A 26,315-nucleotide genomic window follows, 5' to 3' on the forward strand; every position below is an offset into this window, starting at 1 on the left:
GATGAAGATGTAATGTGAGCAGCAGCTGATGAGCTTGACAGAGATGAAGAATGTGTTCACAGTTTGTTTGAAGTTTTCACATCCAGCTCGAGTTTGAGGAGGAAGAGGAAGAAGAGGAGGAAGAGGAAGAAGAGGAAGAAGAAGAAGAGGAAGAGGAGGAAGAAGAAGAGGAGGAAGAGTCAACACACACACACACACACACACACACACACAGAGTTCTCCTCTTCTTCTTCTCTGAGTTTAAAGTTTCTGTTTCTGAGCTCAGAGGGAAAAAGCCCAGAAGAAGAAAAGCGGATTATTTTAGGGCTCGTCGTTCGTCTCTGAAACGTTCAGAAGAAAAAAAGAAAAAACAACGTCAGAAAAATAAAAAATAAAGTTTCATTATAAAAATCAAACCTGCAGGAACGACGATGATGAAGATGAAGATTTATTAGTTTTAATGTTACGTGGATGTTATTGTGATATTAATCCAAACAGCCGGACGTAGAGACACTTACAGTCTTTACCCAGCTCTCAGCTCTCAGCTCTCATCCCTCAGCTCTCAGCTCTCAGCTCTCATCTCTCAGCTCTCAGCTCTCAGCTCTCATCTCTCAGCTCTCATCTCTCAGCTCTCAGCTCTCAGCTCTCAGCTCTCAGCTCTCAGCTCTCATCTCATGGTCTTCTTCACTAAAATCATTTAAAGCAGCTGGTTCAATGTCTCTGTACCTCGATCCTGATTGGCCGTCTCTAGGGTTGGTCCGATGAACGATGGCATCGTCCATTGGCGATGCCTGACAGCCATTGCCAACGGGGTGTCCTTCGGCGATTGCACGCAAACCCCCCCCCCCCCCCCCGCCCCCCGGCTACTCTGACTATACACTGTTCATTTAGGGCGCACTAGGCAATCGTACCATGGAGCACGTTTGCCCCCTAAAGTCCGGATTATTTGGTCGGTGTGAGAGCAGCTCAGCTTTACCTGCTGGAGGAGAAGAAGCCAATCCTCCAGGGAATCCATCGACGATTATTTAAAAGGCAACACTAGCTGAGCCCTGGGTTCGGGGTTGGGGGGGGGGCAGGGTTAGGGGTTCGGGTCATTTCAAGCAATACTAAATGCAACGTGGAGACATTATGCATATTATTCCCAATCTGATCATTTATTGTGTATTATTTTATATATATTTATAAGGCAAAAGAACTCAATTATGTCCATTACATCTGCTGCACCGCTGCTACCACAATTATGAAACGCTAAGTTTATTGTCTGTGATCCTCATAAAAGTAATATTTTACAAATCTGCATTATATAAACTAACGAAATTCATTAAAGTCATTTGCCGACTTCTAAGTCATTAAACTAAGTCTTACTGTTACTGGAGTAATCTACCTGGTTCTGTCAGGGTTAGGGGTTGGGGGGGGGGGCAGGGTTAGGGTTAGCTACTGAACTCTCCCGTTCTCTCTATGAACAAGTCGGACTACAACGTGTATCAAACATGAAACAAAGTGATAAAATAATAAAGTACGTAACAACAACACCCTGAACTCTGCAGCAAGACATCATGGAGGTTACGCCCAGTTCAATATAATCAATATATCAAAAAAAGATCAATAAGAGAGTCAAGGAAGGAAGGAAGGAAGGAAGGAAGAAGGAAGGAAAGGAGGGAGGAAGGACAGAAGGAAAGAAAGAAAGGACAGAAGGAAGGAAGGAAGGAAGGAAGGGAGGGAAGGAAGGAAGGAAAAGAGGAAGGAAAGAAGGACAGAGGAAATAAAGAAGGAAGGAAGGTAGGGAGGGAGAGAAGGAAGGAAGGAAAGGAAAGGTGGGAGGAAGGAAGGGAGGAAGGTAGGAGGGAGGGAGAGAGGAAGGAAAAAAGGACAGAGGAAATAAGGAAGGACAGAATGAAGGAAGAAAGGGGGATGGAGGAAGGAAGGGAGGAAAGAAGGAAGGAGGGAGGGAGAGGAAGGAAAGAAGGAAGGTAGGAGGGAGGGAGAGAGAAAGGAAAAAAGGAAGGAAAGAAGGACAGAATGGAGGAGGAAAGAAGGAAGGAGGGAGGGAGAGGAAGGGAGGAAAGAAGGAAGGAGGGAGGGAGAGAGAAAGGAAGGGAGGAGGAAAGAAGGAACAGTTAAAACAGACGGGGTCAATTTGACCCGGAGGACGACAGGAGGGTTAAATATTGTATCAGCTACAGTTTATTTAAATGGACTTATTATAATAATGACTTCATTTAAAAACATCAAGAGAAATTATTTCTACATTTAAATCTTAAAGCATCAACGGATCCTAAAAACCTTTTATTTCTAAATAATTTGATAAATGATGTAAAAAGTAAAAAGTGTTAATAAAAACTGTCGTGTTACAAAAGTGGATTTTATTTATTCCATATTTTAATTCACATTTATTTTCTTGTATTTAATCAGATTGGTAAAATACCGGTTACACCAACTGACACTGGTTTACATCACATAAATAAAATAAATGAACGTATTTCACAGCTGAAGAAGGTTGAGTGTTTTAGTTCCAGTTAAGGTTGTTAGGGTTACGTAGTGACTCAGAGTTCATACTAACGGTTGACTCGGTGCAGGTTGATCACAGCGTACGCTCTCTTTCGGGCTTCCTGGATGTACATCTGCATGAACTCTCGTCCAAACATCTCTCTGTCGTCTTCTTCCTCCTCGTCTTCTTCATCTTCGTCTTTCTCTGCCTTCGTCTTCTTGACCGGCAGCGTCACATCCAGAGTCAGAGGGTTGTCCCGAAAATTCACAAACCTGCCTCAACGAAGACAGAAAAGAGTCCAGACTGAGCCGAGAGACAAAATACAGTTTATATACTGAAGAACACCGAGGACTGATACTGTCTGAGGTTGGACAGACTGATCTGAGGTTGGACAGACAGACTGATCTGAGGTTGGACAGACAGACTGATCTGAGGTTGGACAGACAGACTGATCTGAGGTTGGACAGACTGATCTGAGGTTGGACAGACACACTGATCTGAGGTTGGACAGACTGATCTGAGGTTGGACAGACTGATCTGAGGTTGGACAGACACACTGATCTGAGGTTGGACAGACTGATCTGAGGTTGGACAGACACACTGATCTGAGGTTGGACAGACTGATCTGAGGTTGGACAGACAGACTGATCTGAGGTTGGACAGACTGATCTGGGGTTGGACAGACTGATCTGAGGTTGGACAGACTGATCTGAGGTTGGACAGACTGATCTGAGGTTGGACAGACTGATCTGAGGTTGGACAGACACACTGATCTGAGGTTGGACAGACTGATCTGAGGTTGGACAGACACACTGATCTGAGGTTGGACAGACTGATCTGAGGTTGGACAGACTGATCTGAGGTTGGACAGACTGATCTGAGGTTGGACAGTCTGATCTGAGGTTGGACAGACTGATCTGAGGTTGGACAGACTGACCGATCTGAGGTTGGACAGACAGACTGAGCTGAGGTTGGACAGTCTGATCTGAGGCTGGACACACTGATCTGAGGTTGGACAGACAGACTGATCCGAGGTTGGACAGACTGATCTGAGGTTGGACAGACACACTGATCTGAGGTTGGACACACTGATCTGAGGTTGGACAGACAGACTGATCTGAGGTTGGACAGACTGACCTGAGGCTGGACAGACTGATCTGAGGTTGGACAGACTGATCTGGGGTTGGACAGACTGATCTGGGGTTGGACACACTGATCTGAGGTTGGACTGACTGATCTGAGGTTGGACAGACTGATCTGAGGTTGGACAGACTGATCTGAGGTTGGACAGACAGACTGATCTGAGGTTGGACAGACACACTGATCTGAGGTTGGACACACTGATCTGAGGTTGGACAGACTGATCTGAGGTTGGACAGACTGATCTGAGGTTGGACAGACTGATCTGAGGTTGGACAGACAGACTGATCTGAGGTTGGACAGACACACTGATCTGAGGTTGGACAGACTGATCTGAGGTTGGACACACTGATCTGAGGTTGGACAGACTGATCTGAGGTTGGACAGACTGATCTGAGGTTGGACAGACAGACTGATCTGGGGTTGGACAGACTGATCTGGGGTTGGACAGACTGACTGATCTGAGGTTGGACAGTCTGATCTGAGGTTGGACAGACAGACTGATCTGAGGTTGGACAGACACACTGATCTGAGGTTGGACAGACTGATCTGGGGTTGGACAGACTGATCTGAGGTTGGACAGACACACTGATCTGGGGTTGGATAGACTGATCTGAGGTTGGACAGACTGATCTGAGGTTGGACATACAGACTGATCTGAGGTTGGACAGACTGATCTGAGGTTGGACAGACTGACCTGAGGTTGGACAGACAGACTGATCTGAGGTTGGACAGACAGACTGATCTGAGGTTGGACACACTGATCTGAGGTTGGACACACTGATCTGAGGTTGGACAGACTGATCTGAGGTTGGACAGACAGACTGATCCGAGGTTGGACAGACTGACTGATCTGAGGTTGGACAGACAGACTGATCTGAGGTTGGACAGACTGACCTGAGGTTGGACACACTGATCTGAGGTTGGCCACACTGATCTGAGGTTGGACACACTGATCGAGGTTGGACAGACTGATCTGAGGTTGGACAGACAGACTGATCTGAGGTTGGACAGACTGATCTGAGGTTGGACAGACTGATCTGAGGTTGGACAGACTGATCTGAGGTTGGACAGACAGACTGATCTGAGGTTGGACAGACAGACTGATCTGAGGCTGGACAGACAGACTGATCTGAGGCTGGACAGACTGACCTAAGGTTGGACAGACAGACTGATCTGAGGCTGGACAGACTGATCTGAGGTTGGACAGACAGACTGACCTGAGGTTGGACAGACAGACTGACCTGAGGTTGGACATGTCCTCCATCAGTGGGGGGATGTCTCTCAGTTTGTTGTTGCTGAGGACGAGCGTGTCCAGGTTCGGCATCCTGCTGATGTTTTCTGGGAGTTTCTGCAGCTCGTTGCGGTGCAGCCACAACGTGTGCAGCGTCTCCATCCTGAGGACACAAGTGTCTCTCTGTTGATTGGTTGAAGACAGGAAGAAAGGCGGGACACAACCGAGTTCTGACCTACCTGTGGATGTCCTCCGGGAGGTGCTGCAGCCGGTTCCCTCCCATGTCCAGCCACTCCAGCGCCGGCAGGTCCACCACGCAGTCCGGCACGCTGGTGAAGTCGTTCATGGACAGATCCAAACGCTGCAGACGCGTCAACTTCCTGAACTGCAGGAAACAGACCTGAGATCAGCTGATCGAAGATATTAGACCTGAAGTTTGACTGTTTGGTCTGCAGCAATAAATAGTTAGAACACATCAGACTGACTTTGGTACGGTTCAGTTTCACACACACATTTATAAATTAACCAAAATACATAATGACGCCTCACTGGTCACTTTAGTCTTTCTATTCTTAGTTTTCCTCTTTTATTGGACACAAAGACACATTTCAGACACAATATATATAAATATATAATATATGATATAAATATTAGGAACGAGTCTGTTTGATAATGTGAGGAGAAGAAAGTTCAGATATTTATGTTCTAATGGAGGAAAAGTAAATAAATACTCAGTAAAATTCAGAAACCTGAAATATCTACTGAAGTATAAATACTGTGTGAGAACGAGGCGACTGGAAAGTAATGTGATGATGTTTGAGCTGCTGAAGACGCATTGTACGTTACTTCAGGAAGAAATATAAAATTCATCCGTCAGTCTTCTGCTGCCTATCCTGGTCTGGTCTCGGGGGGGCAGCAGCCTAAGCAGGAAGCCCAGACTTCCCTCTCCCCAGCCACTTCGTCCAGCTCTTCCCGGGGGATCCCGAGGCGTTCCCAGGCCAGCCGAGAGACATAGTCTCTCCAGCGTGTCCCGGGTCTCCTACCGGTGGGACGGGCCCTGAACACCTCACCAGGGAGGCGTCCGGGAGGCATCCTGACTAGATGCCCGAGCCTCCTCATCTGGCTCCTCTCAACGTGGAGGAGCAGCGGGTCTACTCCGAGCTCCTCCCGGATAACTGAGCTTCTCCCCCTATCTCTAAGGGAGAGCCCAGCCAGCCTACGGAGGAAGCTCATTTCAGCCGCTTGTACCAGCCATCTTGTTCTTTGGGTCACGACCCAAAGCTCATGACCAGAGGTGAGGGTAGGAACCCAAAGCTCATGACCAGAGGTGAGGGTAGGAACCCAAAGCTCATGACCAGAGGTGAGGGTAGGAACCCAAAGCTCATGACCAGAGGTGAGGGTAGGAACCCAAAGCTCATGACCAGAGGTGAGGGTAGGAACCCAAAGCTCATGACCAGAGGTGAGGGTAGGAACCCAAAGCTCATGACCAGAGGTGAGGGTAGGAACCAAGATCGACTGGTAAATCCAGAGCTTTGCCTTTCGGCTCAGCTCTCTCTTCACCACGACGGATCTGTGCAGAGTCCGTATTACTGCAGACGCCGCACCGATCCGACGGCCCGTATCAGGGGGTCCGATACCCGTACTCCCGGAGAACCCCCCACAGGACTCCCCGAGGGACACGGTCGAATGCCTTCTCCAAGTCCACAAAACACATGTGGACTGGTTGGGCCCCATGCACCCTCAAGGATCCTGCAGAGGGTGTAGAGCTGGTCCACAGTTCCACGGCCCGGACGAAAACCACACTGCTCCTCCTGAATCCGAGGTTCGACTATCCGACGGACCCTCCTCTCCAGCACCCCCGAATAGACCTTACCAGGGGGGCTGAGGAGTGTGATCCCCCTGTAGTTGGAACACACCCTCCGGTCCCCCTTCTTAAAAAGAGGGACCACCACCCCAGTCTGCCAATCCAGAGGCACTGCCCCCGATGTCCACGCGATGCTGCAGAGTCGTGCCAACCATGACAGCCCCACAACATCCAGGGCCTTGAGGAACTCGGGGCGGATCTCATCCACCCCCGGGACCCTGCCACCGAGGAGCTTTTTGACCACCTCGGCGACCTCAGCCCCAGAGATAGGAGAGCCCACACCCGAGTCCCCCGGCCCTGCTTCCTTACCGGAAGGCGTGTCGGTGGGATTGAGGAGGTCTTCGAAGTATTCCTTCCACCGATCCACAACGTCCCGAGTCGAGGTCAGCAGCACACCCCCCCCCCCACCTCCCACCGTACACAGTGTTGACGGCGCACTGCTTCCCCCTCCTGAGACGCCGGATGGTGGTCCAGAATCTCTTCGAAGCCGTCCGGAAGTCGTTCTCCATGGCCTCACCGAACTCCTCCCATGTCCGGGTTTTTGCCTCAGCGACCGCCCTAGCTGCGCTGGTACTGTATCGTGTCTCTGGAAGACGGATCAGCAATCCTTGTTCTGCTTGTGGAAACATGTGGACCGGCTCCTCATCAGTTTATTCATGTTCTGTATGAGAAGCTCAGCTGGTTCTGGTCTGGTACCTGGTCTGGTCACTGAGGGTTAAGGGGGTTCTGGTTCTAGTGTGGTACCTGGTCTGGTCTCTGAGGATTAAGGGGGTTCTGGTTCTAGTGTGGTACCTGGTCTGGTCACTGAGGGTTAAGGGGGTTCTGGTTCTGGTGTGGTACCTGGTCTGGTCTCTAAGGATTAAGGGGGTTCTGGTTCTGGTGTGGTACCTGGTCTGGTCACTGAGGGTTAAGGGGGTTCTGGTTCTGGTGTGGTACCTGGTCTGGTCTCTAAGGGTTAAGGGGGTTCTGGTTCTAGTGTGGTACCTGGTCTGGTCTCTAAGGATTAAGGGGGTTCTGGTTCTGGTGTGGTACCTGGTCTGGTCTCTAAGGATTAAGGGGGTTCTGGTTCTGGTGTGGTACCTGGTCTGGTCTCTGAGGGTTAAGGGGGTTCTGGTTCTGGTGTGGTACCTGTTCTGGCAGCTGGTCCAGGTCCCGGTTCATGGCCAGCTCCAGTCTCTCCAGACTCTCACAGCCGCTCAGCTCTTCAGGAACGAAGCGGACTCTGTTGTAGCTCAGCAGCAGCTCCCTGAGCCGGGTCAGCTTCCCTGAGACCAGAACCAGAACAGAGTCAGCACACTACCTGGGGCGGGGGGGGGGGGGGGGGGGGGGGGGGGGGCTGTTTGGGAGGGGGGGGGGGGGGGGTACTCACCGATCTGCTTGGGGATCTCTGTGACTCCGTTCCGGGACAGATCCAGAACCAACAGACTCTGGAAGCTGCAGATGAAGTCAGGAATCTTCTGCAGTCCGGTCCGGTGGATCTGCCACTCCTGGACCTGACTGAACTGGACCAGACAGCGGGGCAGCGTCTGGGGGAAGGTGGGGGGAGTAGAGAGGGGGGGGGGTGGGGTAGAGAGGGGGGGTTAGGGTTAGCAGTCACACGCCTCGCACAAACAACACCTAACGACCCGGACCACCTCTCAGCGGTACCTTCCACTCCTCCTGCTGGATGCGGAGCACGAGCCGTCCGTCTTCTGTCTGCAGTTTATCTTTCAGTCGAGCCAGAACCGCCCGGTCCTCCCAAGCCCCAACACTCAGTCTGGACCAGGACCAGGACCAGGACCAGGACCAGAACCAGGACCAGGACCAGGACCAGGACCAGGACCAGGACCAGGACCAGAACCAGGACCAGGACCAGAAACATGAACCACATTTCAGCTCACATGACTGAACACTTTCTCTAACAGTACTACAGTAAAGTACAAGTACCTCTAACTGTACTACAGTAAAGTACAAGTACCTCTAACTGTACTACAGTAAAGTACTAGTACCTCTAACTGTACTACAGTATAGTACTAGTACCTCTAACAGTACTACAGTAAAGTACTAGTACCTCTAACTATACTACAGTAAAGTACTAGTACCTCTAACTGTACTACAGTAAAGTACTAGTACCTCTAACTGTACTACAGTAGAGTACTAGTACCTCAAACTGTACTGCAGTAAAGTACTAGTACCTCTAACTGTACTACAGTAAACTTCAGTTTGAGCCAATCAGAAGCGAGCTGACCTTCCTGTGGGCGGGGCCTTCCTCTGCTCTACTTCCTGTTTCACCTTCCTGATCCTCGTCTCCCACAGAGCTTTGATGGAGCTCACCGAGCCGCACACGGCCACGCCCACCATGATGACCACTTCCTGTCAGCCTTGTGATGTCACAGCGCCCAGGATGACCTCTGACCTCTGACCTGCAGCTCCGCCCCCCCGCTCCTCCTGTCACATGTTAACAAGTTAAATCACATCAGTCGATATTTAAACAGAGAGCAATAATAAACTACGGTTATCGATCAGATATAAAAATATAACTTCCTGTTAAACTTTCTGACTTCAAACAAACTGTTTATTATACTTTATGTTTAACATTCCTCACATTCCTCACATTCCTCACATTCCTCTGAAGATAAACTCTCAACACAATGCAGTATTCCTGGAGTAGTACACACAAGTAGTAGTAGTAGTATTACAATTAGTAGTACTATTAGCAGTACTAACAATACTACTAATAGTACTACTAACTCTACCACCAGTGCTCAGCATAGTACACTGAGGACTGGTAGTAGTAGTACTATCTGTAGTATTACTAGTACCGGTATTAGTAATACTACAGATAGTACTACTACTCCCACCGGTGTAGTAGTAGTTAGTAGTACTACTATTAATACTACTAACAGTACTACCAGTCCTCAGCATAGTACACTGAGGACTGGTAGTACTGTTAGTAGTAGTATTACAGATAGTACTACTACTGATAGTACTACGAGTACCGGTGTAGTAGTTAGTAGTAGTACTACAGACAGTACTCCTAGTACCGGTGTAGTAGTAGTTAGTAGTACTCCCCCCCCCCGGGGCTCGGCGGTCTCACCTCTCCTTCCAGCAGTCGTCCATGTTGCTGTTTCGTCTCTTCATGAAATCTGACCTGCAGGATAATTTTAGCCTCCGGGTCACATGACCTCAGTCACATGACCTCAGTCACATGACCTCATCTTTTTATATGCTCTGTATCTGCTAGAAAATACTATTTATATATCACATATTATATTTATTATATTATATTATATATAACATAATATAATATTATAAATATAATGACTGAAAACTTTAACAAGGGTTAAAATATTTACAGGTCAGATTCTGATGATTTACAGACAACAGATATTAAACTTATATTAAAGTTATATTTCATATTTTCATGAAGTCTTTGTGAGTTTATATTTTGCAGCATCGTGAGGGTCGGTGAAGGTTTAAATGACGTCAGCAGCTTTATGAGGTTTGTGCACTTCAACTTTATTCAGAGTCATCAGGTTCAAACAATAACTGAGCTACACATCCCAAAATACAAAAACCCAACATCACAGAACATCAAGGCTGAAAACAAGGAGACAAACAGTCATGTAACATACGAGCCGTTTCCCAGCAACACCACAGAAGAAGAAGAAGAAGATCAGGAAGTGAAACATCAGGAAGCTGCTGTTTCATTATTCATCATTAATGATTCATTTCCTCAATTAACTGATTTATAGTTTGACTCGTTAACGTCTGAAGAGTTTATTCACTTTATGTCAATCAGCTCATTCATTCATTATTATTATATAATAATATATATTATATTATAATAATGAATGAATGAGCTGTTTGATGGTTTTCTGCCCCCTGCTGGTCAGAAATCACATAATTCAGAGTTAAAGCCGCATTAATTCATCTGTTTGACCACTAGAGGGAGCAGAGGAGCAGAAACAGCTCAGCAGCTGCTCCACTTTCAGACTTTAAATCTGATTATAACTTTTCTTCTTTCACTTTTCATCGTTTAATAAAAGTCACGCTGTCCAGAAATGCCCAAAAAAGTACGAACACGACGACGCAGCGAACCGAAGCCTCGGTCTGAGACTCTGCTGCAAAAAACTAAAACATAAAAACATAAAGACCAAAATAACAGAGAGGTTCTGTCAGCAGGCGCTACTGAGCATGTGCAGTAACGCTACTGAGCATGTGCAGAAACACTACTGAGCATGTGCAGAAACACTACTGAGCATGTGCAGAAACGCTACTGAGCATGTGCAGAAACGCTACTGAGCATGTGCAGAAACGCTACTGAGCATGTGCAGAAACGTTACTGAGCATGTGCAGAAACGCTACTGAGCATGTGCAGAAACGCTACTGAGCATGTGCAGAAACGCTACTGAGCATGTGCAGAAACGCTACTGAGCATGTGCAGAAACGTTACTGAGCATGTGCAGAAACGCTACTGAGCATGTGCGGTAACGTTACTGAGCATGTGCAGAAACGCTACTGAGCATGTGCAGGAACGTTACTGAGCATGTGCGGTAACGCTACTGAGCATGTGCGGTAACGTTACTGAGCATGTGCAGAAACGCTACTGAGCATGTGCAGAAACGCTACTGAGCATGTGCAGAAACGTTACTGAGCATGTGCAGAAACGCTACTGAGCATGTGCAGAAACGTTACTGAGCATGTGCGGTAACGTTACTGAGCATGTGCAGAAACGCTACTGAGCATGTGCAGTAACGCTACTGAGCATGTGCGGTAACGTTACTGAGCATGTGCAGTAACGTTACTGAGCATGTGCAGTAACGTTACTGAGCATGTGCAGTAACGTTACTGAGCATGTGCAGGAACGCTACTGAGCATGTGCAGTAACGTTACTGAGCATGTGCAGGAACGCTACTGAGCATGTGCAGAAACCTCAGGCACATTTTCAGCTTTTTATTTTATCACTATTTGACTTTTTCGAGCCGTTTCTAAACTAACTAACGAGACCAAACTCTTCAAAATAAAAGGAACGCGTCACCCGGTGCAGCGGTGCTTTTATTTTGAAGAGTCTGTGAACATTAACAGGAGTAATGAGATCTATCACACACTTGTTAGTAGATCAGTTCTTTGTTGAATCAGCAGAATGAAGAAGATCATGTGATGTGATCAAAAGCTCCGGCTCCTAACAGGTTCAAGTACCGAGACGATCAGCTGATCCGAGTCTTCTTCTAACCGTTAATACAAACATGAGTTATGTACAGATGATGATGATGATGATGATGATGATGATGAAGGGCTCGTGTGTCTGTAACAGTCTTTATATCATCACTGTTTAAACTCATTTAACCCTTTACACTCTGTTCACTGTTAATCACAGCTGGACTTTAATGAGACTCACAGCTGATTCTCACTTCCTGTTTATTAAAAAAGTCTAAAATCAGCATTTAAACATGTCGCGTGTTTCATATCAAATATTTATTAATGACTAATTATGAGTCAACATGTAAAGGGTTAAACAAACAAATCTCTGCACAGGTTATAATGTGATCAATTAAAAGGCTGATTATTGATTATTGGTTATTTGACTTTGTTAATCTGGTTGTTTAAACATCGACGATCAGCTGATCCGATGTTAAACTCGTACGAACGTCTCAGAGGAGGAAAATCTGTTCATCACTTTTGGTCCCGATGTTAAAACGGAGTCGGACTTCCTGTTGGACCATCAAACACTCTGAGCTCCCACAGCTGAGCGGAGTCCTTAAACGCATCGTGAGAATCTTTCAGCAGGAGTTGGAGACGTTTGATGTTACAGTACGTAGATATTAAACATGGACTCTTAGTGTCTGAACTATTAAACTTTAAAAAGGAGAATCTGATGTTTTAATGTTTGGTTCTGACTACAAACCAGCGTCGGTCTGCTCCGTCAGGAGTTTGCAGCGATGCAGTAAAATATGAAGTAAAGTGCGTCTGAGCTTATTTAACACGGCCGTTTGAGTTCAGAACAAACACACAGACAGAAGAGGAGAAACTCACTTCATCACATTATTCAGATTTAAGAAGAATTTAAAGGTTTCAAACATCGTGCTGCTGTCAGTTTATAGATGACATCATCAACAGACCTTAACCTGGCCAATCAGCTGATCTCTAGTCAATCAGCTGATCTCTAGTCAATCAGCTGATCTCTAATCAATCAGCTGATCTGTAGCCAATCAGCTGATCTCTAGCCAATCAGCTGATCTGTAGCCAATCAGCTGATCTGTAGTCAATCAGCTGATCTGTAGCCAATCAGCTGATCTCTAGTCAATCAGCTGATCTCTAGTCAATCAGCTGATCTCTAGTCAATCAGCTGATCTTTAGTCAATCAGCTGATCTCTAGTCAATCAGCTGATCTGTAGTCAATCAGCTGATCTCTAGTCAATCAGCTGATCTTTAGTCAATCAGCTGAAACATTAAACTTTCAGTGTGATCCTGTAAATACTGAACTACCTCTAACCTCCACGCTGTGTGTGTGTGTGTGTGTGTGTGTGTGTGTGTGGTCGTCATGGAGACAACATGATTGACAGGCTGACCCTCCTCCCAGCACCTTGCTCAAAGGCACCAGGGAAAGGTGAGCGTGTGACGGCTCCTGCAGGGCGAGCAGCGGTGTGATGATGATGATGATGATGAAGATGATGAAGCTTATTTGAGGTCCAGCACCATGCTCGCCGGGTTCTCCAGATATTCCTTCCACAGGTTGGAGAAGCGGCACATGGTGGCGCCGTCGATGATGCGGTGATCCGCCGACCAGCTGACGTTCATGATGTGAGCTCGGACCACATGACCGCCGGCGTCGAACCGCGGCAGAATCTGACCCATAAACACAGGAAGCAGGAAGTTAAACACAGGAAGCAGGAAGTTAAACACAGGAAGCAGGAAGTTAACTTATTGCACTGAAGAAATAACAAAACAATAAACATCTAACGTTAGCATCAGGTCAGGTGGCGTCAGGTGATCACTTCTTCTTCGCCTCTCTAAAACAGCAGCAACTGTTTAACCCTCCTGTTGTCCTCAAGTCAAGGAAGGAAGGGAGGAAGAAGGAAGAAAAGGAGGGAGGAAGGGAGGGAGGAAAGGAAGGGAGGATGGGAAGGGAGGAAGGATGGTGGAAATAAGGAAGGTAGGAGAAAGGAAGGAAAGAAGGAAGGGAGGAAGGTAGGGAGGGAGGAATGAAAGAGAGAAGGAAGGAGGGAGGAAAGGGAAGGAAAGAAGGGGGGGGGAATAAAGGGGGGATGGAGGAAGGAAAGAAAGAGAGCAGGAGGGAGGGAGGAAGGACAGATGGAAAGAAGGAAGGAAGGAAGGAACAGTCAAAACAGACGGGGTCAATTTGACCCGGGAGGACGATAGGAGGGTTAAGAGCAGCGAAGAAGAAGAAGAAGTGCTAACGGAGCTAACAGTAAACAGATTCCTATTTCTAATAAATGACGTGGCATTGGGTCGGTGCCTGGACTTCAGGACTTGCCGATACCGATGCAGCATTTAGTATCGGAGGCATTTCTGATCCTGGACCAGCTCTAATCTCAGAGCAGGACCAGAAGTTAATGAAGCTGATTAAACGGATGAATCCGGTCTGAAGCTCACCTGGATCTTTCCCAGCGCTCCGATGGCGACCTCCGGAGGCAGGATGACGGGCTTGGCGTACGTTCCTCCGATCTGAACACAAAGCAGCAGGTTAGTGTGAGTCTGGCTCCGAGTCCGGCTGAGTCCGGCTCCGAGATGGGCTCCGAGTCGGGCTCCGAGTCCGGCTCCGAGTCGGGCTCCGAGTCCGGCTCCGAGTCGGGCTCCGAGTCCGGCTCTGAGTCCGGCTCCGAGTCGGGCTCTCAGTCGGGCTCCGAGTCTGGCTCCGAAGCACATGAACACTGTTTCAGGGTTGTGGACTCACAGATCCGATGTTGGACAGGCTGAAGGTTCCTCCGCTCAGGTCCGAGGTTCCCAGCTGACCGGCCGTTCCCAGCGCCTGCAGGCGGTTCAGCTCCTGAGCGATCTCAAACACGCTGAGCAGCTGCACGTTCTTCACGTTGGGGACCAGCAGACCCTGAGCCGTGTCCATCGCCAGGCCGATGTTATGAGATGCCTGAACAACAACAACCAATCAGGAGCCTGCAGAGCCGACACCTGTAACCCTCTACTTCCTGTTCAGCTCAAATCTAAAAAAACACCACTAAAGAAACTGATGAGAAGAATTTAGTATAAATATAAATATTAGGGCTGTCAGCGATAACGCGTTTTTAATCTCATTTTAATGTGTCAAGCCTTTTTGTCCCTTCTCCTCCCCCGTAGACGGCTCCTCTAGCTGTAGCGCTATGCTTTGAAGTGGCCTCCTGCAGTAAACCTACCGCGCTGATGGAAAGTAAGAGAGCTACTGGACTTTTGAACGGCTTGTTTAACTTTAAAACACTTCCAGACGCTTCAGTTGACAAGTCAAAAGTAAAATGCAACCTGTGTCAAACGGAGTTTAACTACCACCGGAGTACGTGGAGTTTGAGTTAGCACCTCCACGCTAAACACCCAGGTGCAGCCAAGCCAGCCTCAGCTCCACCAAAGGACCATTTTGGAGTGTGGGAGTCGCAGCAGAGCCGTGATTGATTCCCAGTTAAGACACTCTGGTAAGAAATGCTTTACATTATGGGCTTAAAACTGCCTTCAAATGGAAAATAACAGGATTTTAAACATGACATTCAAAACGCCATTAATCACGATTAACTATGGAAACTCTGCGATTAATCTCGATTAAAAAAATTAATCGTTTGACAGCCCTAGATTAAATATAAAGGAGACAAACATTAAGCAGAGCAGCTGATCAGGAGTCGTGGTCTTACCTTGTACGTGATGTTCTGGACGCTGTCGTCCAGCGAGGCGTTGAGGATGGGGAAGTGGAGCAGGCCCAGCGATGCAGCCTGAGCCAATCAGAGCACAGCGTTAACATCATCACCAGACCGTGAGCCAATCAGCACGCAGCGGTCCTGACTCACCTTGATGAAGAAGGGCATGTAGCTCAGAGCGACTCCTCGGCCGGCAGCGACCGCTTTGAGTTCAGACCTCAGAGCCACCAGACGGCTCAGATCCACCTCGTCACAGTAACCGAAGTGAGGAATCTTCAGCGCCGCCGTCATCGTCCTCACCATCGCTTTATGGAAGCCTGCAGACAGGAAACGCATCATCACCATCATCATCAGCATCATCATCATCATCATCAGCATCATCATCACCGTCACATCCTCCAGGCAGCTGTACGATGCATCGACATCAGAGTTTAAATATCGTAATATATGATTAAATGTTTGTATGCTGTGGATCACGTCGTGACGTCGTGTCATCGTGACTTCAAGGTATTTGATCGGTGACATCATGACATCGTAACATCGTAATATCGTAACACCGTGACATCGTGATGACATCGTAATATCGTGACATCGTAATATCGTGACATCGTAACATTGCGACATCGTGATGACATCGTAACATCATGACATCATAACATCGTAACATCCTAATATCGTGACATTGTAACATCGCGACATCTTGATGACATCGTAACATCGCGACATATTGATGACATCGTAACATCGCGACATATTAATGACATCGTAACATCGCGACATCACGACATTTTGATGACATTGTAACATCTTGACGACATCGTAACATTGTGACATCGTAATATCGTAACACCGTGACATCGTGATGACATCGTAATATCGTGACATCGTAACATTGCGACATCGTGATGACATCGTAACATCATGACATCATAACATCGTAACATCCTAATATCGTGACATCGTAACATCGCGACATCTTGATGACATCGTAACATCGCAACATATTGATGACATCGTAACATCGTGACGACATCGTAACTGACCTTTGAGCGGCTCGGTGACGTCCTTCCCGGTGAAGACGGGTCGCGGCACGGCGGGCGGAGCTTTGACGGCGGCAGGCCTGGGGGGGGCGGGGGGGGCAGGAGGAGGAGGCGTGATCTCCTGGAACGGAGCCGGAGGCAAGATGGCTCCCGTCTGTCGGGCCAGGAAGTTCAGGATGTCTTCCTTCAGGATCCGTCCGTCTCTCCCCGTCCCGATGATCTCACTGAGCTTAATCTGGGGGTCAAAGGTCAAAGCATTCACACTGGGACACTACGGACAAAATAACGGAAACAGACTCTCTGGGGGCGGGGTAGTTCCTGGGGACCAGGGTAGTTCCTGGGAATGGGGTAGTTTCTGGGGACCGGGGTAGTTTCTGGGGACCGGGGTAGTTTGTGGGGACCGGGGTAGTTTCTGGGGACCGGGGTAGTTTCTGGGGACCGGGGTAGTTTGTGGGGACCGGGGTAGTTTCTGGGGACCGGGGTAGTTTGTGGGGACCGGGGTAGTTTGTGGGGACCGGGGTAGTTTGTGGGGACCGGGGTAGTTTGTGGGGACTGGGGTAGTTCCTGGGAACAGGGTAGTTTCTGTGGACCGGGGTAGTTTCTGGGGTAGTTTGTGGGGACCGGGGTAGTTTGTGGGGACCGGGGTAGTTCCTGCGGTAGTTTGTGGGTAACGGGGTAGTTTGTGGGGACCGGGGTAGTTTCTGGGGTAGTTTGTGGGGACCAGGGTAGTTTCTGAGGACCGGGGTAGTTCCTGGTTTCGAACCATTCACACTGAGGACGGCTGGAAACACTACGGACAAAATAATGGAAACAGGCTGAAGACAGACGGACATCAGACACAGACTGAAAACAGGAAGTGAACTTTGACCTCGTAGTTCTGGATGTTTGAATCACGTTTAAACTTCTGAGTTTAAATAATGAACATTGCGCAACACGCTGATCGTCTAATCTGAGGTTTAAAATAACTCAACAGCTTCTTCAGGCTCAGCGACTGTTCACATTTCTGACATACTTTCACCTCCAATGGAAAAATGCTGTTGGAGGGGGGGGGGGGGGTGGCGACTGGGGACAGACTGAGGACAGACTGGGGACAGACTGGGAACAGACTGGGGACAGACTGGGGACAGACTGGGGACACACTGAGGACAGACTGGGGACACAGTGGGGACAGACTGGGGACAGACTAGGGACAGACTGGAAACACTGGGGACAGACTGAGGACACAGTGGGGACAGACTGAGGACAGACTGAGGACAGAGTGGGGACAGACTGAGGACAGACTGAGGACACAGTGAGGGCAGACTGAGGACAGACTGGGGACAGACTGAGGACAGACTGAGGACACAGTGAGGGCAGACTGAGGGCAGACTGAGGACAGACTGAGGACACAGTGAGGGCAGACTGAGGACAGACTGGGGACAGACTGGAAACACTGGGGACACTGGGGACACATTGAGGACAGACTGGGGACACATTGAGGACAGACTGGGGACACATTGAGGACACATTGAGGACAGACTGGGGACAGAGTGGGGACACAGTGGGGACAGACTGGGGACAGAGTGGGGACAGACTGGGGACAGACTGAGGACACAGTGAGGACAGACTGGGAACAGACTGGGGACACAGTGAGGACAGACTGGGAATAGACTGGGAACAGACTGGGGACACAGTGGGGACAGACTGGGGACACAGTGGGGACAGACTGGGGACACAGTGGGGACAGACTGAGGACAGACTGAGGACAGACTGGGGACAGACTGAGGACAGACTGAGGACAGACTGGGGACAGACTGGGGACACACTGTGGACAGACTGAGGACAGACCGGGGACAGACTGGGGACAGACTGGGGACAGACTGTGGACAGACTGAGGACAGACTGGGGACAGACTGAGGACACAGTGGGGACAGACTGGGGACAGACTGAGGACAGACCGGGGACAGACTGGGGACAGACTGGGGACAGACTGGGGACAGACTGAGGACAGACTGTGGACAGACTGGGGACAGACTGGGGACACAGTGGGGACAGACTGAGGACAGACTGAGGACAGACTGGGGACAGACTGAGGACACAGTGGGGACAGACTGGGGACAGACTGAGGACAGACCGGGGACAGACTGGGGACAGACTGGGGACAGACTGGGGACAGACTGAGGACAGACTGTGGACAGACTGGGGACAGACTGGGGACACAGTGGGGACAGACGGGGGACAGACTGAGGACAGACTGGGGACAGACGGGGGACAGACTGAGGACAGATGGGGACAGACTGAGGACAGACCGAGGACAGACGGGGGACAGACGGGGGACAGACGGGGGACAGACGTACGTTGTTCTCCATGGCGAGCCGCCTGACGGCGGGCGTGGCTTGGGTCTTGTGACCTTTGATCTCTTGGTGCGTGTGTTCTTCTCTCGCCATCGCCGGCGTCTCCACCACGTCCTCCTCGTGGATCACCTCTGAACCAGAACCAGAAAACAGCTGATCAACAGTCACATGACGGTAACCATAGAAACAGCTGATCAACGGTCACATGACGGTAACCAGAGACCCGGGTCCACCAGGTAGACCCGTTTCCACACGGTAGACCCGATACCACCTGGTAGACCCGATACCACCCGGTAGAACCGGTTCCTCCAGGTAGAACCGGTTCCACCCGGTAGAACCGGTTCCACCCGGTAGACCCACCCAGTTCCACATGGTAGACCCGATACCACCCAGTAGACACGGTTCCACCCGGTAGACCCAGTTCCAACAGGTCGACCCGATACCACCCGGTAGACCCGGTTCCACCCGGTAGACCCGGTTCCTCCAGGTAGAGCCGGTTCCACCCGGTAGACCCAGTTCCACCCAGTAGACCCGGTTCCTCCAGGTAGACCCGGTTCCTCCAGGTAGACCTGGTTCCACTGGGTAGACTCGGTTCAGCTCGGTAGACCCGGTTCCTCCAGGTAGAGCCGGTTCCACCCGGTAGACCCAGTTCCACCCAGTAGACCCGGTTCCTCCAGGTAGACCCGGTTCCTCCAGGTAGACCCGGTTCCACTGGTAAGACCCGGTTCCACCCGGTAGACCCGGTTCCTTCAGGTAGACCCGGTTCCACCCGGTAGACCCGGTTCCACCCGGTAGACCCGGTTCCACCCGGTAGACCCGGTACCACCCGGTAGACCCGGTTCCACCCGGTAGACCCGGTACCACCCGGTAGACCCGGTACCACCCGGTTCCACGGTTCCCCCCTGCTCACCTGCGCTGGACTCGGTCTCGATGTCGACCAGCGGCTTGCCCACCAGCGCCGTGGCGTCCACGTCGTAGTAAACCTTCCGGATCACGCCGTCGTAGCGACTCGTGATCGTCACCGACGCTTTATCGCTCTGGACCTCACAGATGCTGTCGAACTGGGACACCTTGTCCCCCTCCTTCACATACCTGCAACACACTGGGACTCAGACTGGGAACACTGGGAACAGACTGGGACTCAGACTGGGGACACTGGGGACAGACTGGGAACAGACTGGGGACAGACTGGGAACACTAGGGACAGACTGGGGACAGACTGGGGACAGACTGGGAGCACTGGGGACAGACTGGGGACAGACTGGGAGCACTGGGGACAGACTGGGGACAGACTGGGAACACTGGGAACAGACTGGGGACAGACTGGGAACACTGGGGACAGACTGGGGACAGACTGGGGACAGACTGGGAACACTGGGAACAGACTGGGGACAGACTGGGGACAGACTGGGAACACTGGGGACAGACTGGGGACAGACTGGGAACAGACTGGGAACACTGGGGACAGACTGGGAACAGACTGGGAACAGACTGGGAACAGACTGGGAACAGACTGGGGACAGACTGGGGACAGACTGGGGACACTGGGGACAGACTGGGAACACTGGGGACAGACTGGGAACACTGGGGACAGACTGGGGACAGACTGGGGACAGGCTGGGGACAGACTGGGAACACTGGTAGTCTCAGTACGAACCATTCTTTGACCGTCACCTCCATGATTCCTTCTCCGATGTCGGAAAGTTTAAACTGGACGATCGGTCCGTGACTCACTGCGGGACGAAACACCAGCGATTACATCATCATCGATTACATCATCATCGATTACATCATCATCGATTACATCATCGATCACATCATCAATCACATCATCGATTACATCATCGATTACATCATCATCAATCACATCATCGATTACATCATCATCGATTACATCATCGATTACATCATCAATCACACCAGTGAGCACAAACTGGTGTGTTGCTGCTTGCTGATGTGAACCAGGTTTCCATGGTAACCAGACCAGCAGCTCAGAGTCACTGATTTATACGTTTATTAGTTCGACTGACTCGATATTTCACATCTGATAGTTTCATTTGGTGGTATTTGTTTTTCTATTTCCTTCAATAAACACACCTGTAGTTAGACTCACCTGTAACAGTCCCAGTTGTACCAGTATTCCCAGTTAGACTCACCTGTAACAGTCCCAGTATTCCCAGTATTCCCAGTTAGACTCACCTGTGGCGGTGTGCAGCGCTCTGCTGGGGAACGTCTGCAGCTTCCTGAAGCCGAGCGGCTGCTGAACGCTTCGCTCACATCTGAAACTCTGCAGCCGGAAACACCGACGCCGATACTGCTGACTCAGCTGGAAGAGACGAGACAGGTGATCACCTGCTCAGGTACGGCCTGTGACATCACAGGTATGCTCAGTGACATCACAGGTACAGTCAATGACATCACAGGTACGGCCAGTGACATCACAGGTACGGCCAGTGACATCACAGGTACGGCCAGTGACATCACAGGTACGGCCAGTGACATCACAGGTACGGTCAGTGACATCACAGTGACCTCACAGGTGAGGCAGCGAGCTCATACACATCTCAGCTCTAATTAAACTAAATGACTTCCTGGTTTAAATATTGCTTTTGTGAGTCTGGTGTTGAGTAGTTTCAGGGACTCAGGAGAGTCACAGTGACATCACAGGTACGGTCAGTGACATCACAGGTACGGTCAGTGACATCACAGGTACGGTCAGTGACATCACAGGTACGGTCAGTGACATCACAGGTACGGTCAGTGACATCACAGTGACATCACCATATTAAAGTGTTACAGCAGAGTGAGTTTGTTAATTTTACTAAACGTTCATTACAGACGTTTGTCTCTGTGTGAATCAGGTTTTATTTAAGATGAACGATGACATCATGAGATCATGACATCATGAGATCATGACATCATGACATCACTGACGGCTGAAACTCGTTTGGTTTGAATATGAAGTTTTATTTCCTCGTTGTTTGTTTGAGAACCTGTTTCATAAATCAGATGAACTTCCTGTTCATGTTCAGATCAGGAAGAAGAAAAAAACTTAAACATGTTTTATTTTAGATTTGAGCAGAAATATAAACTGAAAACATGTTAAAACTGTTTTTAGACCTAATAAATATTATTATTATTATTATTATAGTTTGTAAAGCAGCAGAACTTTGACTCATTAAACAGTCAGAGTGTTCCTGCTGCTCATACTGAACATTAAAAGTTCTTCATAATAAACATCTCATCACTTTATTAATTAATTAATTAATTCATGTTTGCAGCTGCAGAAACTTTATTGATCAGTGTTTAGGCTCCGCAGCAGGATATCGATCAGGTATCGATCAGTGATCAGCGGCTGCAGCTTCAGACGCATTCATGTAATAATATAATAATTAATATAATAACATAATAATTAATATAATGATTATAAACAGCTGTGACCTGGCTGATGCTAACATGCTAAGCTAACAGGCTGCAGGGAGGGGGGGCGGGGGGGGGTCACAGCGATGACGTCACTGCGTGTCAGCTGCACGTGCCGAGCGGAAACACACACACAAACATTAACAGAATAAAACAATCTGAAGTTTGATGAAAGTTTTTTACCAGCTTCCTGAAAACACTGAACGAGCCTCGAGCCACCGCCGCCATCTTTGCTCTCTGCTGCCTCTGCGACGTCACTGCACGCCCCTCTCAGCAGCCAATCAGCGCGCCGCCTCTTCTTCTGCTGAGGAATGCGGCGGAGTGACGTAGCAGTGACGCGATGCTGCCACCTGGCGGCCAGAGGAGGAACTGCGCTCTGCAGGGTGTTAACGTCAGGTTGGTTCTCTCACAATCACGATGAATTGAACTTTTAACCTCGATTATGATTAATTTATGATTAATGAATGATTATCTCCACCCTTGATCAACAGTTATGTATTTCCACAGTTTCTTTAGTTTAGTATTTTCACACATGAGGATCTTTAGGGAGTGAAAATAAAGATGTTTTTTTTTGGCCAACATTCTTTTTTATTGTTTTCACAATATTACAAAAAAACAACAAAGAAATACAATTACACGTCAACCCCCCCCCCCCCCCCCCCCCCACCCCGGCCCTCACAGCACTTCAAATTCTTGGTTGGGAATCAGATTAGTGAGTTCATTATATATCAGAAAAGATAGACGATATTAAAACAAATATATTTGTGTAATATTAAGTACTGCAAAGCGTCCCCAGGCTCTTCCATCACATGAGACAAGTCTGTCCTCAATACAAAGCTAATAAAGGGATCCCACATCTGGTGGAAATGATGTTGTTGGTGTTTTATTGTATATGTCATTTTGTCTAAAGGGAGAGTTGAAGACAGTTCAGACAACCACCTCTTTACACTTGGGCTACTGGTATTTGTCCATGAGAAGGTTTTACTCTCTTTGCCATTAGCACACTTAACTCTACAAATATACGTTGATGTCTTTTAAACTTTAAATTATCTGGATATAGACCAAGTTAGAGTTGGATATCTCGAGACCACTTTTACGTGGTCTCGGTCTTGTCACAGTCTCGACCGTCTCTGGTCTTGGTCTTGTCTTGGTCTCGGATCCCTCGGTCTTGTCTTGGTCTCATTGTCTTGGTCTTGTCTTGGTCTCGGATCCCTCGGTCTTGTCTTGGTCTTGGTCTCATTGTCTTGGTCTTGTCTTGGTCTCATTGTCTTGGTCTTGTCTTGGTCTCGGATCCCTCGGTCTTGTCTTGGTCTCATTGTCTTGGTCTTGTGGTCTCAGGTCGATATAGTGGTCGGGAGATTTGCAACAAATAATGTCCATGATACAAAACATAACATTCGATAAAAAATTATTTCACCTTTCACTCTGTCTCTGCATTGTTCTTAAATTGAATTTAAACTGGGACTGAACCTCTGACCCCAGTATGCTGCTCTTATTCAATTGATGCAAGTTATGGTGTAACACTAGTTCACTAGCTGTTTTTTTTTTTTTTTTTTTTTTGGTCTCGGTCTCGTCTCGGTCTCGTCTCGACTTTGTCTTGGTCTTGACTCAGTCTGTCTTGGCCTTGGTCTCGTCTTGGTCTCGGTCTTGATACCCTCTGGTCTTGGTAGTGTCTTGGTCTCGGTTGAGGCGGTCTTGACTACAAGTCTAGACCAAGTATAAACAAATGTGGGATTAAGGGTTTTTGAATCTGTAAAATATTTTGAACACATTGTTTTATTTCTTGCCAGAATGTTTGTATTTTTGTACATTTCCAGATACAGTGGAAACATGTACCTTTAACACAGATATCAGTACAGCGCTGTTATATCTGTGAAGTTTTTCTGGAGTGATATATGTTCGCATCAACCAGTCGTATTGTAGTCATTTCAGGCGAGTGTTAGTAGTTCTTGATTGAGAGCATGCTTCCCCCCACTTTTCTATTGGGATGTCCTCCTGTAGGTCTTCTCTCCATGCCCCAAGTCGTCCTGCTGATGCTTCTATACTTCCATCTATAAGGCATTTATACATTTTGGATATTAAACTCCTCCCTGAGCAATCCATATTCATTGAAAATAAAGATGTTTTAAAGGTGTGACGGGGTTGTGTCCTCAGCCCTTTTCTCTACACAAATGACTGCACCACCAATCACCACATACTACAAGTATTCAGGTGACACTGCCATCCTAGGTCTGCTCAGTGATACTGCCATCCTAGGTCTGCTTACTGACACTGCCATCCTAGGTCTGCTCAGTGACATTGCCATCCTAGGTCTGCTCAGTGACCCTGCCATCCTAGGTCTGCTCAGTGACACTGCCATCCTAGGTCTTCTCAGTGACACTGCCATCCTAGGTCTGCTTACTGACACTGCCATCCTAGGTCTGCTCAGTGACACTGCCATCCTAGGTCTGCTCAGTGACACTGCCATCCTAGGTCTGCTCAGTGACACTGCCATCCTAGGTCTGCTTACTGACACTGCCATCCTAGGTCTGCTCAGTGACACTGCCATCCTAGGTCTGCTCAGTGACACTGCCATCCTAGGTCTGCTCAGTGACACTACCATCCTAGGTCTGCTCAGTGACACTGCCATCCTAGGTCTGCTTACTGACACTGCCATCCTAGGTCTGCTCAGTGACACTACCATCCTAGGTCTGCTCAGTGACACTGCCATCCTAGGTCTGCTCAGTGACACTACCATCCTAGGTCTGCTCAGTAACACTACCATCCTAGGTCTGCTCAGTAACACTGCCATCCTAGGTCTGCTCAGTGACACTGCCATCCTAGGTCTGCTCAGTAACACTACCATCCTAGGTCTGCTCAGTGACACTGCCATCCTAGGTCTGCTCAGTGACACTGCCATCCTAGGTCTGCTCAGTGACACTGCCATCCTAGGTCTGCTCAGTGCTGCACCAATAACTTTCTGGAACTGAACGTGGTCAAAACAAAAGACCCCCATCTGGACCGGACCACCCCCATCTGGACCAGTCCCCACCCCCATCTGGACCGGACCACCCCCATCTGGACCGGACCAACTCCATCTGGACCGGACCAACCCCATCTGAACTGTACCATCCTGTATCATCCTGTCATCATGTTATTATGACCATCACAAAAAATAAAAACTTTAAATCATTTATTTTATTTTATTGTTGTAATTTTTGTGTTTCTAAACTTTAATCTTCTTTAATAATTAAAATGAAACTTTAGTAAAAGTTTTATAAAAGTATAAAAGTCTGAATCTGTTTTTCATTCATGTTTAAAGTTAGTTTTATAAATCTTTGTCTCAGTGTGACTCAGTGATTTCTGCTGCAGTTCCTGCTGCTGCCTGCAGGGGGAGACACACGCCCCGCAGTCAAGCTGCCTGCAAACCACCAGCACCACCGGAAATACACTTACAATTTAAAAGCAGTGTGTAGTCGGCTCACATGTCAGATGTCTATGAGTTGTTAAACAGCTCCAACAAATAAACTCCTCTCATGATTTCATTTCAATAAATGATCCAAAAAATCAAAGATTAGAGAAAAAGTCCAAAAACTGAAAACACACTTTCCTCTCCATTAATCATCTCAGCAGCCCTCACATTTACCTGCTGACCCTTTGGAGGCCCCCCCCCCTAGGTTGGGAACCACTGGACTAAACTAGCTAACTGTATATAAAGTAGTATAATACTGCAGTACTTTTACTGTAATACTACATACTACATCACTATAATACTGCAGTACTTTTACTGTAATACTGCATACTACATCACTATAATACTGCAGTACTTTTACTGTAATACTGCATACTACATCACTATAATACTGCAGTACTTTTACTGTAATACTGCATACTACATCACTATAATACTGCAGTACTTTTACTGTAATACTGCATACTACATCACTATAATACTGCAGTACTTTTACTGTAATACTGCAGTACTACATCACTATAATACT

At 48.3% G+C, this 26,315-nt stretch overlaps 2 protein-coding genes across 2 annotated transcripts; both read right to left on the reverse strand.

Annotated features, from left to right (window-relative positions):
• Positions 1-2,442: 2,442 nt before the first annotated feature.
• Positions 2,443-9,128, reverse strand: lrrc39 (leucine rich repeat containing 39). The gene is made up of 7 exons (XM_053323132.1): positions 8,933-9,128; positions 8,353-8,461; positions 8,075-8,231; positions 7,834-7,970; positions 5,081-5,226; positions 4,852-5,004; positions 2,443-2,739 (listed from the first exon to the last, which is right to left on the reverse strand). Exons 1-7 carry the CDS (start codon positions 9,043-9,045, stop codon positions 2,535-2,537), a joined length of 1,020 nt encoding a protein of 339 aa, XP_053179107.1. The 5' UTR covers positions 9,046-9,128; the 3' UTR covers positions 2,443-2,534.
• A 2,346-nt stretch (positions 9,129-11,474) lies between these two features.
• On the reverse strand, positions 11,475-22,586 carry dbt (dihydrolipoamide branched chain transacylase E2). Its single transcript, XM_053323131.1, has 11 exons — positions 22,519-22,586; positions 21,115-21,241; positions 20,573-20,648; positions 19,826-20,007; positions 18,919-19,046; positions 16,586-16,817; positions 15,693-15,859; positions 15,540-15,617; positions 14,603-14,794; positions 14,302-14,373; positions 11,475-13,533 (listed from the first exon to the last, which is right to left on the reverse strand). Exons 1-11 carry the CDS (start codon positions 22,561-22,563, stop codon positions 13,366-13,368), a joined length of 1,467 nt encoding a protein of 488 aa, XP_053179106.1. The 5' UTR covers positions 22,564-22,586; the 3' UTR covers positions 11,475-13,365.
• Positions 22,587-26,315: the final 3,729 nt, after the last annotated feature.

This window comes from Scomber japonicus, chromosome 7, assembly GCF_027409825.1.
Source record: "Scomber japonicus isolate fScoJap1 chromosome 7, fScoJap1.pri, whole genome shotgun sequence".
Classification (NCBI taxonomy): Eukaryota; Metazoa; Chordata; class Actinopteri; order Scombriformes; family Scombridae; genus Scomber; species Scomber japonicus.

Excerpts from the sequence above, each read along its gene's own strand:
- lrrc39 (XM_053323132.1), bottom strand. The coding sequence starts at position 9,045 with ATGGTGGGCGTGGCCGTGTGCGGCTCGGTGAGCTCCATCAAAGCTCTG. Across the intron at positions 8,232-8,352 it reads TCCAGCAGGAGGAGTGGAAG|ACGCTGCCCCGCTGTCTGGT; the intron begins GTACCGCTGAGA and ends ACCTTCCCCCAG. Across the intron at positions 5,227-7,833 it reads TGGACCAGCTGCCAGAACAG|TTCAGGAAGTTGACGCGTCT; the intron begins GTACCACACCAG and ends TGTTTCCTGCAG.
- dbt (XM_053323131.1), bottom strand. The coding sequence starts at position 22,563 with ATGGCGGCGGTGGCTCGAGGCTCGTTCAGTGTTTTCAGGAAGCTG. Across the intron at positions 20,649-21,114 it reads AGCGCTGCACACCGCCACAG|TGAGTCACGGACCGATCGTC; the intron begins GTGAGTCTAACT and ends TTCGTCCCGCAG. Across the intron at positions 13,534-14,301 it reads GAGCGCTGGGAAAGATCCAG|ATTCTGCCGCGGTTCGACGC; the intron begins GTGAGCTTCAGA and ends TTTATGGGTCAG.